The following is an 18,744-nucleotide window of genomic DNA, read 5'->3' on the forward strand; positions in this document are numbered from 1 at the left end:
TGATTATCACTACATACCTATTAGAATGGCTAAAATTAAAAGACTGACCATACCAAGTGTTGCCAAAGATATGGAGCAACTGGAATTCTCACACACTGCTGGTGAGAATGTAAAATGGTACAATACTTTCAAAAACAGTTTGACAGTTTCTTAAACATAAACCTACCATGTGATCCAGTCATTTAATTCCCAGGTATTTACCCAAAATAGATCATATGTCCAAAGACACACATATAAATGTTCACAGCATTTTTATTTGTAATAGCTAAAGCTGGAAAACAATCCAAATATACATCAACAGGTAAATGTTGTACACATATCCAATGGAACAAAAAGGTATGGACTACTGATGCATGCAGAGACACAGGTGAATCTCAAGGTAATTATGCTAAATTAAAGAAGATGACAAATAAATATATACTATACAGTTCCATTTCTATACAACTTGAGAAAATGCAAATATACATATAGGGACAGAAATGCAGATCAGTTGATATCTTGCAAAAAGTGACAAGAACCATACAGGGACTTGGGAGTGATGGTTATGTTGTGGTAACAATTTTATGGGGGGGGGGGGGCAAGCTTATCAAATCATACTGTATCTCAATAAAGCTGTTTTAAATATATATACTGTAAAACCTTGGTTTGTGAGCACGATTTGTTCCAGAAACATGCTTGTAATCCAAAGCACTTGTACATCAAAGCAAATTTCTCCTTAAGAAATAATGGAAACTAGGATGATTTGTTCTACAACCCAAAAATATTCATATAAAAACGATTACAATACTGTAATATAATACAAAAAAATAAAGAAAATACAAAATATAAAGAAAGATAAACAAATTAACCTGCACTTACCTTTGAAAACCTTTGTGGCTGGTGTGAGGGAAACAAGAGAGAGGAGGATTATTGTGCAGGACGACTTTCACTAGCACTAACAAAATCACTGCTACCTATTGGTTCAATGGAATCTTTTTCTTTCCATGCAACTTTTAAAGGAACTACCCAATGACACTTTTATTTCCTTTTGAGGATTTCACGGAAATGTGACATTGCATTGTCTTTAAACAGACTCATTTCTCACATTGCTAAAGCCTTATTTGGGTGGTGCTTTTCTACAAGATTTTGAACTGTTTCCCACATTTTACACATCTCCCTAATCTCATTTGAAGTGAGGGATTCCTCTGCCTTTTTCTCCTCCTCCTCTGCAGATGAGATCTTGTCGATAACCTCTTGTGTTGCTCATGATACAGATCCATCAGTTTGTCAGCTCCTGGCCATGTTCCTCTCCAACTCTTTTTTTTCTTTTTAATATTTATTTTTGAGAGAGAGAAAGAACACAAGCGGGGGAGAGAGCAGAGAGAAGAGCAGGAGAAGAGAGGATCCCAAGCAGGTTGCACACTGCCAACACAGGGCCTGGCAGAGGGCTTAACTCATGAACCATGAGATCATGACCTTAGCTAAAATTGAGTCGGACACTTAACCGATGAGCCACCCAGGCACCCCCCTCCACTAGCTCTTGAATATTGTCTTCATTCATTTCCAGTCCCATGCTCTTCCCTAAGAATATAATTTCATTGACAACTGGCAGCTCCTATCCATCTAAGTCATGTCCAAGAATGCAATCAGGCCACAGTTTTCTCCAAGAAGAATTGAGGGTTCTCTTGTTGATCCCATCCTAGGCTTTACTGAGGACCTTGAGGCAGTTCACAATGTGGAAATTACTTTTCCAAACTCTCGGAGGGTAAGGTTTGTTCCTTAGGTCACCTTGAAGCATCAGTGAAATAGTGCTTTGGTGTAAAGCTTTTTAAAGTTTGAAGGACTGGAGGACTGGAGTGATGCTGGGAAGAAAGAACTTGACTTTAATGAACTCGAATTCCTCCAGTAAGTCATCCTCAAAGCCTGGAGGATGAGCAGGAGCATTATCCATAACCAGCAAGGCTTCAAGTGGCACCTTTTCTAAAAGGTGTTTCTTCACTGCAGGACCAAAGACCTTGCTGATCCACTCAATGAACAAGATACGAGTGACCCAAGTCTTACTGTTGGACCTCAATATAACATTTAGCTGGCTCTTCTACACCTTGCATTTCTTGAAGGCTTGTGGATTCTCAGAATGATAGATGAGCAAGGGCTTGACTTTTAAATTACCGCTTGCATTAGCACAAGAGAGTAAGACAGTCTTTCACGGGCTTGTGATGGGGTATTGTATTCTCTCCTTCTGTAAAGTAGGTCCTCTTTGGCATCTTTTTCCAAAAAAACTCTGTCACCTCGCAGTTAAAAACTTACTCCAGCCAGTATCACTCAGAAACCATGAGCTTCTGGAACTCAGTAGTGAACACCTCAGCTGCCTTAGTGTCCAAATTCACAGGCTCTCTGTGCCTCACAACACTTTGGATGCCATTTCTCCTCTTACAGTTATCAAACCATCCCCTGCTTGCCTTGAAGCCTTCTTCCTTTTCTGTTGACGTACATGGTGGTTTACTTACAAGGCTGGTGTACAAGGCCTTTGCCTTACTGCAGATGAAATTCTCTCTCATGGTATCACCTGCTACTTGCTTCTCATTTATCCAAACCAGAAGTAACTTCTCTACATATTCCAGAACACGTGGCCATCGCTTTGATATTTTGCTGCATCTAGCCCCCTTATTTCTTCTTTAATATTGTGCAAATGGTCGATGTAGACTTCTAAAATCTTGCAATTTCAGCCACTCTCATTCATACTTCACGATTTCCTTAACTTCCACCATAATCATTTTCTTCTTCTTACCACCTTTTTTTTTCAACCTTTTTCTGCATGGGGGCCATTGTATACACTCTCACAGATGTTGACTATAGTACAGTATTAATAAACTCTTGTTATATACTGTATTTAATGTAACTGGCAATAAGGCAGCAGAGCAAAGAGTCTATATCTGCAGGCAGCCTGACCTAGAATGAAGCAAAGCAATCCTAAGCTTACTCTTGTGTGGAAAAGCAAAGGACTGTCCATAGGTGCATTAAAGTGACCAAAAATACACTAATGCCAGATGTGGACACCTTCCAACGTTCTGAAAAATCAGATTTCTGCCAAATACCTTGGCCTGAGACCAGCATCCAAGCAAGGGAGACAATCACCCACAGTCCCACAGCAAGAGAGAGAGAGAGAAGAACCACTGGCTCAGTTGTGATCATGTGACATTCAACGTCACATACTATTCATACTGCAAGACATTGCTCCTTTATCAAGTTAAAATTTACTAGAAATGTTTGCTGGTCTTACAGAATACTCACAGAACAAGTTACTCACAATCCAAGGTTTCACTGTATGTGTGTGTGTGTGTGTGTGTGTGTGTGTGTGTGTGTGTGTGTAGTGATTTTGAGTAAATCACAAAGAAAAAGTAAACTGGAAGCAAAAAATTTAAAAACTTTTTTGCTCTAACCAAAAAAAATGTGTCCAGAATATTTTAAGAACTCTTACAATGCAATAAGACAACAAACTACACGGTTTTAAAATGTGCATAAGGTATGAATAAAGACATACAAGCACTCAATGAGCACATGAAAAGATGTACAACACATCATTAATCAATAGGAAAAAAATTAAAATCACAAGTGAGATACCACTCTATACCCATTAAATATCTAAAATCAATTTGAAAAGCAGTAATATCTTCCTTTATGAATTTAAACCCTGTAAGTTTTGTCTTGATTATCAATAACAAAAATAACTGTATCTGTGCTATACGGTAAAGCATGAGTGATTATCCCCACTTTATATGGCTTCTAATCCATTAATCTGATTACACTACATGGGCTTCTCAGATTTTTATTTTTTGAATTATCTATAGGCCTACCTGTAATAAAGTAAGCACTGTATTTTTCTCAGGCTCTACTCAAATAGTGTCATCTTTCCATAACCTCCACGAATTATCCTTTTTATACCTTCTTACATAGTTAATATATCACTCTCCAAGTTGGGGGGGGGAGGGAAGGGGAGTGGAAAGAGTGTTAACTGTGAGGAAATGGTTTCCTATGCTTAAAATTTCCATTCAGTACAATAACCTTCAACAGGGACCTGTCCATCAGCACCTATCCCTTAGGCTCTCAAGTAAGCATCAGTATGGGGCAAAAATCATCTTTCTGCTATCCTTTTCTTTTGTTGTTTCTATGACAATCTTGAATGCTAATAAGCACATAATGAGTATGGATTCAATATGTATCTGTCAAATAAACAGAACTGGGGTAACAGTCCAATTCCAAATCCACAATTCTAAGGATACTCTGTTCCAAAAGGAAGGTAGAAATCCAGTCTTCAATTTATTACCCACATGACTATTAGGAAAGGGTCTGAATCCTAAAAACATCCTCTCTTGAAATCCTAACTCTTCTCACCCAACACAGGATACATGCTGCTTTGTATCAGACACTCCCTGTAGTATTTTGCCTAGCTCACCATGCCCTTTCTCAGAGTTGTCTCCATCCCCAGAGCCCTGAAAGTCTTCTCTACACCATATCTGTATGAGTACTACAACAAATTAAAGGATGAGAACCAGGGTTGATATTTGACCTAAATTGTTCACCTGAATTCTCTTCCTTAGGAATTCAGAATTAGGACTGAAGTGGTTTGGGCTGGTCTCTTGAATGAAGAAGCTATGAACTTGAGAGGTATGGGATGACCATGTGCCCGAAAGACAAAGAAAGCTTATTTGCATAAATGAAGAAATAAATTACAGAGAAAAGCAACAGAGAAGAGAGTATACTGCCTAGTTTCCTAAGAACCTAAGTTCTATTTCCTCAAGAGATCCAGCTATCCCTGGGTTCTGTGAAACACCCCTGTATTCTCCATAAATAAATTCCTTTTCTTTTTTGATGTATCCAGTGCTGGTTTCTTTTACTTGCAGCCAAGCAAAGCTTGACTAAAATAAGCTTACTAAATCATAAATCAAATCATATTTCTTTTTTATTTTTCAGTATTATTTTATACCATATACACTGTTGACAGGCACAGATTTTACATTTAACTCTTTTACTTTGCCAGTATACCCACTGATGCTTTTTATTCCCTATTATCTCTTATATTATTTCCCCCATGTATATGAATTCATGACAACTCAAATTCCTCTACCATCTCCCCATAAAAAAAGCTGATGCTTTTCATAAAAACATTTTTTTCAATTTTAGACAATGGATTTCAAAATTAAATCACCAGTTTTCTGTCACTTTTTTCCAGTTTCCTGCATTCATATTTCCCTTTTACAACTATTTTTTATAATATCCTCAATTAAGTGGATTTTTTTTACAGCCCTCATTTTAAGAAAAAGCCTCAAATGATTATAAATAATGACAACCAAGAGGCAGAACTTCGTGATTAAGAGCATGGGTACTGGAGCAAGACCTACAATATGAATCCCAGCTCTGTCCACTAATTCACTGCATGTGCTTCAGTTAAGTTCAACTTTTGTATTTCCATTTCCTCATTTGTGAAATGAAGATAATAATGGTACCAACTTCATAGAGCTGTTGGGAGGGGATTTAATTTATATACTTTAAAATGTTTAAATAATGCTTGGTCTAGTAGTAAGAACATCATAAATGCTAGCTTCCAAAGTCAATATTCAGTCACAAAAGTAACTTTTAATAATATGTCCTTAAGTCAATGACTGATCAATGGTACCCTTCAATACCTAATGCTCAGAAATGGAAGCTCTAGGATATGTGGTCATTTTAGATCAAAGATTAAATTACATTTCGTATACTCCAGGCCAGCACAGTCCAACAGAATTTCCTGCAACAATGGAAAAGTACATGTGCTATCCAGTAGGATAGTCACTAGCCATGTGTAGCTACTGAGCACTTAAAATGTGGCTAGTGTGCCTAAGGAACTGATTTTTCTTTTTATTTTTAATTAATTTAAATAGCCACATGAGGCTAGTGGCTACTATATCAGACAGTACAGCTCTACAAAATAAGTCAGAGGGGCGCCTGGGTGGCTCAGTTGGTTAAAAGTCCAACTTCAGCCTAGGTCATGATCTCACCATTCCTATGTTGGGCTCTGCTGATAGCTCAGAGCCTGGAGCCTGTTTCAGATTCTGTGTCTCCCTCTCTCCCTCTGCCCCTCCCCTGCTCATGCTTGGTCTCTCTCTCAAAAATAAACAAATATTTAAAAAAATTTTTTGTTTTTAAGCCAGAAAAGTTCAAAATATAGTTTAGAAAAATTTGTCAAAATTACATAGTTGTCAAAATTAAGAGGATTTCTCATCACTCCTCATTTAATTGGAATATGCCACAGCTAACGTGCAAATTAACAGATTCTATCAATTTCCCCAAAAAGCTTGATAAAGATGGTAACAATGAGGGACGACCAGGTACCTCAGTTGATTGTGTCTAACTCTTGATTTCAGCTCAGGACATGATCCCAGGGTCATGATACTGAGCCCCAAGTCAGGCTCTGTGCTGAGCATGGAGTCTGCTTAAGATTCTTTCCCTCTCAGGGTGCCTGGGTGGCTCAGTGAGTTAAGTGTCTGATTCTCAGTTTCAGCTGGGGTCATGACCTCATGGTTTCGTGAGTTCAAGCCCTGCATCAGGCTGTGCGCTGCTGGTGTAGAGCCTGTTTGGGATTCTCTCTCTTCCTCTCTCTCTCTCTCTCTCTGCCACTCCCCTACTCACACTGTCTCTGTCTCTCTCAAAATAAATACATAAACTTAAAAAAAACTTAAAAAAAGATTCTCTCCCTATGCCCCTCTCCCCTGCTCACTAATTAAAAAAAATTTTTTTTTTGATTTTTCAACGATAGTAACGATGATAAACGATGGCATGATCATGCAAAAGCTATTTTTGCCACTGTGTGGGAGAGACCTGACAGCATAAAATTATAGATATAACAAACATATGACATTCAATGTCAGCAAACATCCTTAGCCTGAAGGCCAGTAGCAAACCTGAACACTACTGGTAGATACTCTAGAATCCACGAATTCAAAGTGAAGAGGAGATAGAAGGGAGAAAAGAAATCCCCCCCCCCCCCGGCCGCCATGTTCTTGAACTGACAGCAAAGGATACCAATTTGTCCTCTTTCATTCTAAAAATGATGACCTCTTTGCTTCCTACTATTGAAATAGAGAAAAGAGGAAAAAATATGCCAGGTGACTTATGTATACATTTAATCCCATGAATCTTAACAGACCAGTAAGGTAAGCATTAATAATCCTATTATAGCAAAATTGGGAAAAGTGAAACAACTTCCTAAGATCATATGAGTAATATATGGCAGAGATTTAAACCTGTAGCTACTTGATGCTAAGACTACATATCAGAGCTGCCTTATCAATACCAAGCCTATTACTAGAAACAAGGCAGCAAGCGGTCTTAAAATAAATCCACCCTGCTCTGGCCATTCTAAATAGCAAAACAGCAGGATCAACAGTATAAAGAGAAGAGAAATGAGGAAACAGATGGATAGGAAATACATCTGGGATGCTAACACATGAGCTTCACTGGTGCTAAAATATCCCTATGTGTTTCCTAGTATATCCTAAACAGACAGCCTGGATCAATAATCCTCTTTAAGGGAGAGGTATAACAAAAAGGAAAAAGCAAGTGCAAAAAAAGGGTAAAAGCAGAAAACAAACAAACAAACAAACAAAAACACAACAAAAGGACAAGATCTCAGGTAGAAGTGTCACCAGAAACTACTTATAGTGCTACGAATAACCCAGTGTCCCAAAATTTATATACATATGAATCATAAAAATTCAATCCTATAAAATTACCAGGCAATTCAGAAATGCAGAAAGGACCTCATTTGAACAAGTCTAAAGAAACACCAAATTTTATTTTGCTTTAATCAAACCAAATAATAAGTCTATTGCTACAACATGTGAAAAAAATTATGTACACATATGTGTTGACTTGTCTACATAAAGCAAATGTTCAAGGTCAGTTTCTACTTTCAGTAAGCATTTGCTCTTACTGAATCTGTACTTGGAAATAAAATACAGGTACATCTCAGGATTCAAATCCATCTTATGCAAACTCAGGAACCAAACAGATTCTGCTAAATTTTTAAGATTCTGTTGTTTGATAGAAACCATATCCATCATCATCTGAATTCTCACTCTTACTATTCAAAACTGAGGAACTGAACAGATGTACATGACTCAGTATTCACTATCTAGATTATCCAAACTGAGACTATGAATGCAATAGATTTAAACTGCAAGCAATATTTGTGAATCTTATATCAACTTTTAATACAATTTCACATAATTTACAAAATCAGGATTTTTTCTTTTACCAAATATAAGCATTCTGTTAAAATCACATAAACACTAGCTGCAAAACAGATCTGAAAAAACCATTTTTTTATACATTTTATTCTTAGCGGTTTGCCAGAACAAGTTATTAAGTTACTGCCTCTCAGCTCCAACCAAACCCCAAGCCCTTCTTCCCAATCTGCCTTAATGATGCTAGAACTGGGACTCTGTAAACCACATGTGCTTTGCCAGGTGGTTTCCTATAAGGTTCTGCCAAGAGGGAGCATTTAAAGATGGACCACAGCTCTAGGGAAGGAAAAAGATACTGTTGCCTTCTAGTTTATTCTTTAGGCTTCATAAAAGCATTACCCCACCAAAGATTTCTTCACTCCTATAACAGCAGATCCTCCCCTATAGTACTAAGTGAATCCCGTTTATAGTTTTCCCAACACCTGTGGAACTATTTTCATCATACACCATTGAAAGACACCCAGCACTGATCAATACCCATTCCTCCGAGGTCTGGGTCTCAAGCCCTAGGGACCCCTCTTTTGAACTCAGACACCAGCACAAGTCATACAGTGCCTTCTCCTCAGAGGTCCAAGTTTTGGTTCTACAGGACCCTTCCTTTAAATCTCTAGGTTTTCCCTTTGGTCTCAGAGCCCTTGGGGCTGGTAGATGCTTCTGGAAGTGTCTCTCTCCATGATCCTTAGAGTTTTATTTTTATCCTTTCTGTTACCTAGTTAACATTCTGTTAAGGTATCTCTGTACAAATAAGTGGTGTGGTTTCTGCCCCTGACAGCACCCTGATTTAAGAAAAAAAAAAAAAAAAAAAAAAAAAAAGGCTCATTATACAGAATACAGTGTTGTTACAGTAACTTGCAAATATTCAATGCCACCTATACTAACAAGCAAAGAAAAACAAAGTGTTAATTAAAACCAACTTGGTCAAAATTAAAGAGTATACCTTGCTATTGTAGGGAAATAGGTTCTATTTACATAAATGGGTTAGGAAAAAAGGCTTAGGGCTGAAAGCTGCCACCATGGGGGTGAAAACGCCCAAGGTTAGCTAGTGAAATATTGTAACAGGATCATAAGTAAAACTACTTTCCATCTGACACCAATGTACTATTGTACTTTGATCAGAAACTCCATTTGCCCCCAAACCTTTTGCTTTTTGCACGTACAAGTTAATGATTACTATCTGATTGTTTTCTCCACATTCACATATATAAGATCTTGTTTTCTTCACGTTCACCACGTGGGTAATATCTTGTGAGCTCAATAAATTTGGAGCAGAAACCCCTATTTGGGGCTCCTGTCTCCTCCCAGACATTTGCCTCTCTCATATTCAATTCTGCGTCTGCTCTATTGCCGGACAAGAGAGAACTCCAGACTCACAGTCTGCGACACCTATCACTACAAAATTTTTTGCAATCATTCTTTTACAGAAAATATGGGGTGTCTTTTTCTAATTCACACATTAACACCTACTGGTATAGAACTGTATGATACAAAGACATTAAAAATGGCCATCTCTCTCTGTCTTCCCAAATTTTCTACAATGTGTTATTTTAATACATAAAATACAAGTTCAATTTAAAAATTAATCCTAACATATTCAGATTAAATACTGAATATCTACCAAAACAATACTTGTTTATTAGCCTAAATATTTAAGGTAGTGAGGCATAATCCATTTACTACCCTTTCCTACCCAACAGATTTTTAATTATCACATACTTTCATTTCAGCCCCTACCTTCATTTACACTAAAAGGTCCACTCCCACTCTCACCTATGCCTACAAATCCCTACCTACCTACCCATTTTCTCATTCTCAGCCACATATCCAGCTCTTCACCACCAACTCATATACTTCCTATTTTGAAGCTAGCCATTTTCTAGATATACAGATAGTACAACCCAAGATACATATAAAGGTAGTACATACAAGTGAAGTATGTTTATCAGTACATTTGAGTTAAGAGTTCTGACTATTCCTATTTGGATCGTGTCACTGGGGAGGTCATTTCTGGTTTGGGGAAGACTATGGGAAAGCAGACTAAAATTTTTATGGTTTTAAGTAATCCAGTTTCTATCCCACCACCACCATCAAAGAATAGTCATTCTTTTCTCTTCCTTGTATCAAACTCAAGGCTTGCCTCCAGTTACAAAAAAAATCAATGACAAACGACGGTTTTCTACCCATACATTTAAGACTAGGAACTCTCTGCTTCGTAGATGGACCATGCAGAATATTAACAGAAATGAAAGCTGTATATAAAACTACCAAATAACCCAACTCAGACACCAGAGTCCTAATGCTAAATTTACAGCTATATGTTCAAAAAAGATTCTAGAATATTATGCACAAGAATTGTCAGTGTTACAAATTACCAAATTATCAAATAACTCAAGGTTATCTCTTTTCTTTCATCATCCCTTCCAATTCTATAATTCTACCAAGCACAAAAGTTAGATATACATTATTCCTAACCCAATGTCACATGCAAGCTTAAACCTTAACATAAAAACTCAAATAAAGGGGTTTATAATCTCAGTCCATGACTTTAGTATAGGATTATTTCAGCATATTCCACAACTAAAATTACTTTCAGGAAGTCTAATCAACAGAAGATCAAAGTCTGAAAAATATCCCAATATGATCATATCCAAAGTTTTAAACATTCAAAAAAAGGGTAAAATGATTCCTCCCATCATACTGGGCAGTAATCACTATTAGGTCAATTAGTTCCACAGGAGCTTTGGGAATTAAAGAAACGATAATAGTCGTTTTTAAAAGGTTCTATTCAGAGCTACATAGGTGTCCCTTGTTTGGAGGTAGGGGCAGAGGACACACAAAGTAGAAAAGCAAACCTCTCCATCTATTTCCTCAAGCTGGAGATGCATTCTCAGGGAAAGACGTGCCATAATGGCAAAGATTAAAGCTTTCCTAACTGAGGACAAAGGATAGCCATCCCTGACCGGCTGAAAATTCAAGAACATAAAAATGCAACTTCATTTTTCTTCTGTGGCATTCTAGACAATCAAAACTGCTTTCTAGTCAAGGATTCCTTGAATTCACATTCATCACTCTAATAATTTTTTATCCCTCCTTTCTCTCCTTCTGCCCTCCAAAACTGAGCAATCCCAACTCTCATCACTTACTCTATTTTAGCCACACTGACTTCCTCACTGTTCCTCCAACACACAAGGCAAGTCTCCTGCTCTACCAGTTCCTGGATTCCCTCTGCCTGGAATGCTCATATTCCACCTACCCAAAGTGGAAGAGTCCATCTCTCTTTCAGGCCTTCAATTGTCACCATTTCAGTAAAGGTTTCCTTGGCTACCCTATCTAAAAATAACACACACCCCTGTATTTCCCATTCCCTTTCTCTATTTTATTTTTTACCTTAGTCCTTATCACTAACATACTTTTTGTGCTCACTTCAGCACCATATATAACAACAGATACTTCTTGTTTATTAATTGTCCCTTCACCAGAAGGTAGCTCCAGATTATAGGATTTTGACCTATTACGTTCACTGTTACAGCCCTAGCATTGAGAATAGTGCTTGACAACATATTAGGTGCTCATATGCTGAATAAATGATGCACTAGTTGAAGCAGTTGCAAGTAGTTAAATGATGCTTCCATCAACACTTCATATGCTAGTCTGAAAGATTTTAATTAACAGATTAGACTTAGGTTATTTTTTCAGACTGTTCTCTGGGACCTGCAACAACCCCTCAGGGGCAACTGTGGGGGTAGAACATGAAAGCCTAAGCAAACAGAAAAAAGTCCAGTATATATCTGTTTTATTCACTGGATTTCACATAAGATTTAATTTGTAGAAAGGACTTAGCAACTTCAAAAAAAATCTAAGACTACTAGGTTGTATGTAACTTAGCTCCTACTTTTTACACTTTATTTATTGCAAATGAGGATCATCAAGGTGTCGTGTTTACATCATCATTTACAAAGAGATAAAAACTAGCACTGAGTCTTATTTAATCTGCTACACAAAGGCAATCAAAATTTACTGGGTATTTTCTAATTAAAACAAGTAGAAAGCAGAATCCTTTTTTTTTAAAAGGAATGACAAAGAAGTATAAAAATTTTGTTACTCCATATATAAGAACATACATAAATTCACTAAATGGAAATTAAGACCCAAATCCCATTATCACAAATGTCTCTGTGAGCAAAAATATCTCCCAACCCATCAGATAGCATAGTCTGACAAAACTATCAGTATTTTATTACAAACCTCACCTTGAATTCATCCTAATATGATCTGACCAGCATAACTTTTAAAATGTTACATGTTCCAATAAGGAAAAAAAAGAGTACTCACCTTAATGAAGTTACAGATGGACAAGCTTGTCCATACAAACCCATCTGGCCACAAAGAGAATCTGAAAAGTAAAGAAGAGTTAGTTATTAGAAGCTCCAAAGTAAATTAAGCTGTAAATAAGACTCATTTCTAATTAAAACACTCTGAAAACAAATAGAAGACTAAAACATTCACCACTATCTGAACAAATACCCATATGAATCAAAAATGCTATTAAACGATAAGAGGAATTATACTGAAGACAAACATACCAGAGGATAAGAGAAATAGATACACTGTAACATCCAAAGGAGCTGAAAACTCAAAATTTAGCAAATTGTTATGCTTATGATATACAGAGACTGCGTCCAAACTATTTAGTAGAATCCCATGGATTGCAGAGAGGTGTCTAGAGGAGACCAAAGAGCTGAGTATGCAGGTTCCCATCCCCACATAACTGTCGCCCACTCTATCTACTCTTCAATCAAAGCAATGCTATCTTTCCTGGTTTTATACACCAGACTTCACTAAGACTTCATCTGAAGAATGGTTCCATTATTTAAAAAAAAAGAGTTAATAATAACATTTGAACAAAGGAGTTTGGAATAAGAAGTTCAAATTCTACTGTGATACTGTGAAACTTTGAAGAATTTATGTAACCTCACTGAACCTCAGATTCTTCACCTGTAACATGGGGATAAATACCATCTATGTAATTTTATTTACTCATCAGGGATAAACTGCAAGTTCGTTGTTAGATTAAATAAATTAATGAGCAGATGTAAAAGTCTCTATTAGCACTACTAATTGGCAAAAGGATGATCCACAAGTGTTTACAGGTAACATGAATGAGAGAAGCTGGAATGGATATAAGCATATACACATGAATACACTGCACAAATGGTAGAGACTGTGTGCAACTAAAGAAAACATGTTCATGCTGCAGGGGAAGGATCAGTTACTATTCCCAGTTCCAGCCAATTGCTGTTAAGCAGGACTGCAAGCCCAGTATTCTAAGAAATAATTTTTATTTTTTTAAGATTTTATATTTTTTTAAATCTCTACACACAACGTGGGGCCTGAACTCACAACCTCAAGATCAAGAGTTGTTGCATGCTCTTCCAAATGAGCCAGCTAGGTGCCTCTCTAAGAACTAATTTTTGTAGAGAAGCAAGATATCCAAAATTTTATTTATAATCTCCTGATTTTTATTTTCTTAACACTATGTGGACCAAAGAAAACATCAGATTTTGTCCCAAGTTTATAACCTTTAATCCAGAGGCTGACTGAACTCCCTGCATCTAATTGTTCCCGCACACACTGGACCGAGACAAGGCACTTCTCTTTCTGGCAGAATGACAGACTAGATAGCTTAATCAACATGCCACTGAAAATTAAAAACAATGGATAAAATCTTTTTAAAATCTTTTATAAATTAATCAATGACCCTGCCAAACACTAAGTACAAGAGAGAAGCTCAAGTATACAGAGTACTGAAACCAGCTTTCATTCACCTTCAAGGCATTCTGCCAAACCCTATGAATTTCAGCTTGCAATTACAAGGCCTAACGGGACCCAAGGTACAAGCAGCAAAGTCCAGGTGTTACCCAATAGAATAGTAGCAAGGAAAATGGTTTCTTGGCACTGAGTGCCAAGGAGGACATGGGGGGTGGCTATGATAGCAATAAAACAGTATCACCTCTGATATTCATAACCATAAGCGGACTCTCACTAGATTATGGTTTAAAAAGCTTCATACTTAAAATTTTCTTTAGGGTAGTCCTAGGATGGTAATGTTCCCCACCCATCCTTGAGAAAAGCAAATCCAAATCCTTTCTGGGGAATCTGCCTTTGATCTAGGCCTAGAAGAATTTCCACAGGCAAGGTTCCAAAATAAATAAATTCACAATAGAAAATCACAAAACCCAGAAGGAGGGAGGGAAAAAAGTCACAAAACATAGAAGAAAACAAATCACTCAGAATAAGATACAGTTGAAACATCAGTAGGCAGAATCAAAACCTCCAAGACTTCCAGATATGGTAACTACTAGACACTTAACTGTTTCACTTTATGGGTGATTTAACTATCCTGTATTTCAATTACAGTATGAATCTCAAATCTGTATCTCTAGCAGGGATCAATCTCCTAATCTTCACATAAATATCTAATAACATTCTATCCTGGAAAACCGAAATCTGTCATTTCCAAAACAAAATTCATCATCTTTCTTTAATGTATTTCCTATCATAAAATGACACAATCCTATTATCTAAGAATAGCCTTCTAGCCTAACTCCTTTCTTTGCCTTTGTTAGAGCAGAACACTTCTTTCCAACTCTTGATTTCTATGAGGAATGACTGACTTCTCTAAACACTCCTGGGCTCTTAGCCCACTCCTCACCAAAGAGGTAAGTAACTTGGTTACTAGGTAGAGATAACTCCAGGACTCTACATCCAGGACTCTACTGGCAGTGATCTGGGTGTACCTGCTCTGCTGACCCTAACAATCTAGATACCAGGTGGGCTGTCCCATGGTCTAAATTAGGTCAGTGGGGATAAAAGAATGTGGAGAGTGAGCTAGACCATTTGGTTTTTAAATCTAAACCACATTCTACAGTAGTCTACAATATCAGCTTTAGCAAAAACAAAGGTAACTCCTCGAAAAGTTACCATATGAACCAGCAATTCAATCCTAGACATGTATGTATGTGTGTATGTCTATATAAAAAATCCTCTTTGGGACAGATGGACAGACACACACACACACACACACACACACACACACACAGATTGGTATGTGCACATCCCAAAAGAATTTAAAACATATGTTCACAAAAACTTGCATACAAATGTTCATAGCAATATTATTTATAATAGCAAAAAAACAGAAATAAAACAAATGCTCAACTGATGGATAAACAAAATGTGGCATATCTACACAATATCCATACAATATACAATATTATTCAGCCATAAAAAGGAATGATAATCTGTAACATGCTACAACATGGATGCTAAGTGAAAGAAGTCAGACACAAAAGGCCACATATTTGGAAAGCAGATTAGTAGTGACCGTAAGATGGGGGGGGGGGGGGATGCAGACGGACTGCTACCAGGTTTTTTTGGGATGATGAAAAGTGTTCTGGCACTAGACAGCAATGATAGTTGTACAAAACTAGCACAAAGTTTGTAAAAAAAAAAAAAAAGAAAAAGAAAAAGAAAAGAAAACCCAATTTTAAAAGCAGTAATATTTTATTTTTTCAACTGTCTGTTCTTGTTTAAACTCCTCAGTTCAGAAATCAGGCAAGGGAACAGGATCTTATATTTTGAGTCCCCCAAACATCAACACCTTTAGGATCCCCAATGGGTTACCAATTACCACCAACTCTAGCTCCTAGATATCTTTCTAATCTGCTCTAGCTTCAATGCCTTAGTTTCAGTTTTTTGCCTTTTTAATCCAGATAACTGCTCCTAAATGGTGAACTCCAGGCTGGGGTTCTGCCAATCTTCTCCCTACCTAGCAAATGATCAGCAACACGGAAATCTCACAAAAGAAGGTTAAGGTTCACAGTTCAGTCAGGAAAGTCTCAGTGTCCTCTGAATTATAAGCTCATATTTCTGAAGCCAACTATAGTTGAATAATTGTATTAACTAATTCAATTACATCCATAATTTACACAGTTTAAGGTGGTGTCAAAAGTACCTAGAATTTTCTCCAAATGCTTTAAAACCCAACATGCAAGAAAGTCTGTGCAGAATGACACTACCAGAATGGTAGTAAAAATCAGTCATTTCATTTGATGAGTATACTCCAGTAGAAGTTACTGTACTACATACCATTAGCAACCCAAGAATATGGAATTCCTTTTAACACAAGCAGTCTTCAAGTGTATATTAAATTGAGTTACAGAGGCACTTGCCTGGCTCAGTCAGTAGAGCATGTGACTTGATCTCGAGGTCATGAATTCAAGCCACACAGTGGGCACAGAGATTACTTAAAAAAAATTTTTTTAATAAAATAAAATTATTTTATTTATATATATATAAATATTTATATATATATATAACTATACATAGTTACATAAAAACTATATGTAGTTTTTATGTAACTATATAGTTATAAACTATTTACACTTAGGAAGCAAATGTTTAACAAACTAAAAGTAGTATAATGATGCATTATTTGGGAGCAGTAGGTGAAATGGGACTAAGTATTTTGAAAAAGCTCCGAAATAATTATCTTAATTCTTATTTTCCTTTCTCCCACCGACACAGGGATATAATGCCTTATAGTTTACAAATTAAGTCAAGACCTAGATTGGAATCCCAATTGTGACCTTTGGTATATTGTTAACTTCTCTAAGCTTAATTTCTTCATCTCCACAAAAGAGAAGATTCATGCATCAGTTCCTGTGAGCACAGCTTGAATGGAAGCATAGGCATAATATTAGAAGAATTAAAAGTTTGTTCAAAATAAATGCTACAGCACTAGAGGTAAGAGACTATTCCTTCTCTTTTTCTTATTTCCTAACTCAGACCTATCTTTCAAAAGATTTCAAAGTATAAAATTCACTAGCACCCATGAAGGAACAACCCCTTTGACTCATGTTACTTAACTAAGCATTGTGACTTGTTATACCATTAGTCACAGGTAATTATTAAAGCAGTCAAGGAAATAACCTCTCTTAATCAGCCTGAAGAGAAGAAATCTGCCAGAGGAAGGAGTAAAGGGAAAAGAATCCTGCTGAGTGGCAATCAGCTGCTCATCTCAGCTCCACTAGCTAAACCTGAAGGCAGTGGCACAGCTTGAGCTAAAAAAGTGAGATCTGAGTCCTATACTCTTAGAAAGCAATTAAAATCATGTGAGAATGATGGATTCACCACAGGAATATTCAAGAAAGACGAGAGGCCAACCTTAACTTTGGAGAACTTTAATAGATAATTAAGAGAAGAGGCACTAATTAAAAAAAAAAAAACTTGGGAAAATTGTACTGGAGATGGCTGCAAGTGATTTTAAAGCACAGAAAGGCAACAATGTTATTATTACATGTCAATTAAGATGGACATACACAGAAAACATTGGCTTTTAATACAATATCATGAACACTAAAGAGGGTAGGTTTTGTAGCCTAGGGAAAACAAAAAATAGACTGCAAAAGGGTTAAGAATTAGGAGAGAGAAATACAAGTTTAGCCACAAATTGTATAAAATGAAAGTAAATGGAAAGTGCAATAAGGTCAAGCAGTAAGAGCAGAGACCAGACTAAGAAATCAGGAAGGGTGAAGAATATGTCAGAATGTTCATCACACTATATCCCCAATTATCCTGTTTTGGAGCCTGCTTGGGATTCTCTCTCCCCCTGCCCCTCTCCCCCATCCATGTGTGTGCACGTGCGTTCTCGTTCCCTCCCTCCCTCCCTCCCTCCCTCCCTCCCTCCCTCCCTCTCTCTCTAATAAAAAAAAAGATCTGAATGAAAATTCACCAGACCTTTTAACTATGGTCTTTGTATCCATCAAATACTTCTCCCTACCTCAAGGCAAGTAATTTAGGACCAATCCTCAGTAAGAAGAGCAAGTATCCAGAATATATGAAGAATCGTCAAAACTCAATAATAAAAAGATAACTCAAAATAGGGATGCCTGGGTGGCTCAGTCAGTTAAGCCTCCGACTTCGGATCAGGTAATGATCTCATGGTCCGTGAGTTCGGGCCCCACATCGGGCTCTGTGCTTAACAGCTCGGAGCCTGGAGCCTGCTTCAGATTCTGTGTCTCCCTCTCTCTGCCCCTCCCCATTGATGCTCTGTGTCTCTGTCAACAACAAACAAACATTAAAAAAAAATCTAAAAATTGGCAAAGATCTGGATACACAGCTCATCGGCAGAGTATTTGACTGCAAAACATGGCTAAGATCAGTGTACCTGGGTGGCTCAGTTGGTTGAGCATCCAATTCTTGATTTTGGCTCAGGTCATGATTCCAGAGTTGTGGGATCAAGCTTCGTGTTGGGCTCCACGCTCAGCATGAAACATGCTTAAGATTCTCTCCCTGCCCTCCCCGCCCCTCTCCCACACGCTCTCTAAAATAAATAACTAAATAAACAAACAGTATTTTAAAAAATGGGCAAGATAAAAGTTACAAAGATCTACAAATGGCCAATAAGCACATGAAAAGATTAGTC

The 18,744-nt window shown here is 37.2% G+C and overlaps 1 protein-coding gene and 1 long non-coding RNA gene across 10 annotated transcripts in view; one reads left to right on the plus strand and one right to left on the minus strand.

Moving 5' to 3' along the window:
• Positions 1-4,843, plus strand: part of LOC109502268 — a 43,477-nt gene extending 38,634 nt beyond the window's left edge. For all 3 annotated transcript variants that reach the window (XR_002744439.2, XR_006584216.1, XR_002744438.2), the window contains exon 6: positions 4,578-4,843. This is a non-coding gene — a long non-coding RNA (uncharacterized LOC109502268). The remainder of the gene's footprint in view (positions 1-4,577) is intronic.
• The window catches only part of FOXJ3 (forkhead box J3), a 147,952-nt gene that overhangs the window by 112,764 nt on the left and 16,444 nt on the right, over positions 1-18,744 (minus strand). For 2 of the 7 annotated variants that reach the window (XM_023258563.2, XM_019836789.2), the window contains exons 2-3: positions 12,591-12,651; positions 859-876 (exon numbers count right to left, since the gene is read on the minus strand). In XM_023258563.2, the coding sequence (XP_023114331.1) occupies positions 859-876; positions 12,591-12,634 (62 nt within the window). In that variant the 5' untranslated portion in view covers positions 12,635-12,651. Of the gene's footprint in view, positions 1-858; positions 877-12,590; positions 12,652-18,486; positions 18,543-18,744 lie in introns of those variants that run through there. The other 5 variants (XM_019836786.2, XM_019836783.2, XM_023258564.2 and 2 more) reach the window with 3 other exon arrangements.

The sequence above is a fragment of the Felis catus genome, chromosome C1, assembly GCF_018350175.1.
Source record: "Felis catus isolate Fca126 chromosome C1, F.catus_Fca126_mat1.0, whole genome shotgun sequence".
Lineage (NCBI taxonomy): Eukaryota > Metazoa > Chordata > Mammalia > Carnivora > Felidae > Felis > Felis catus.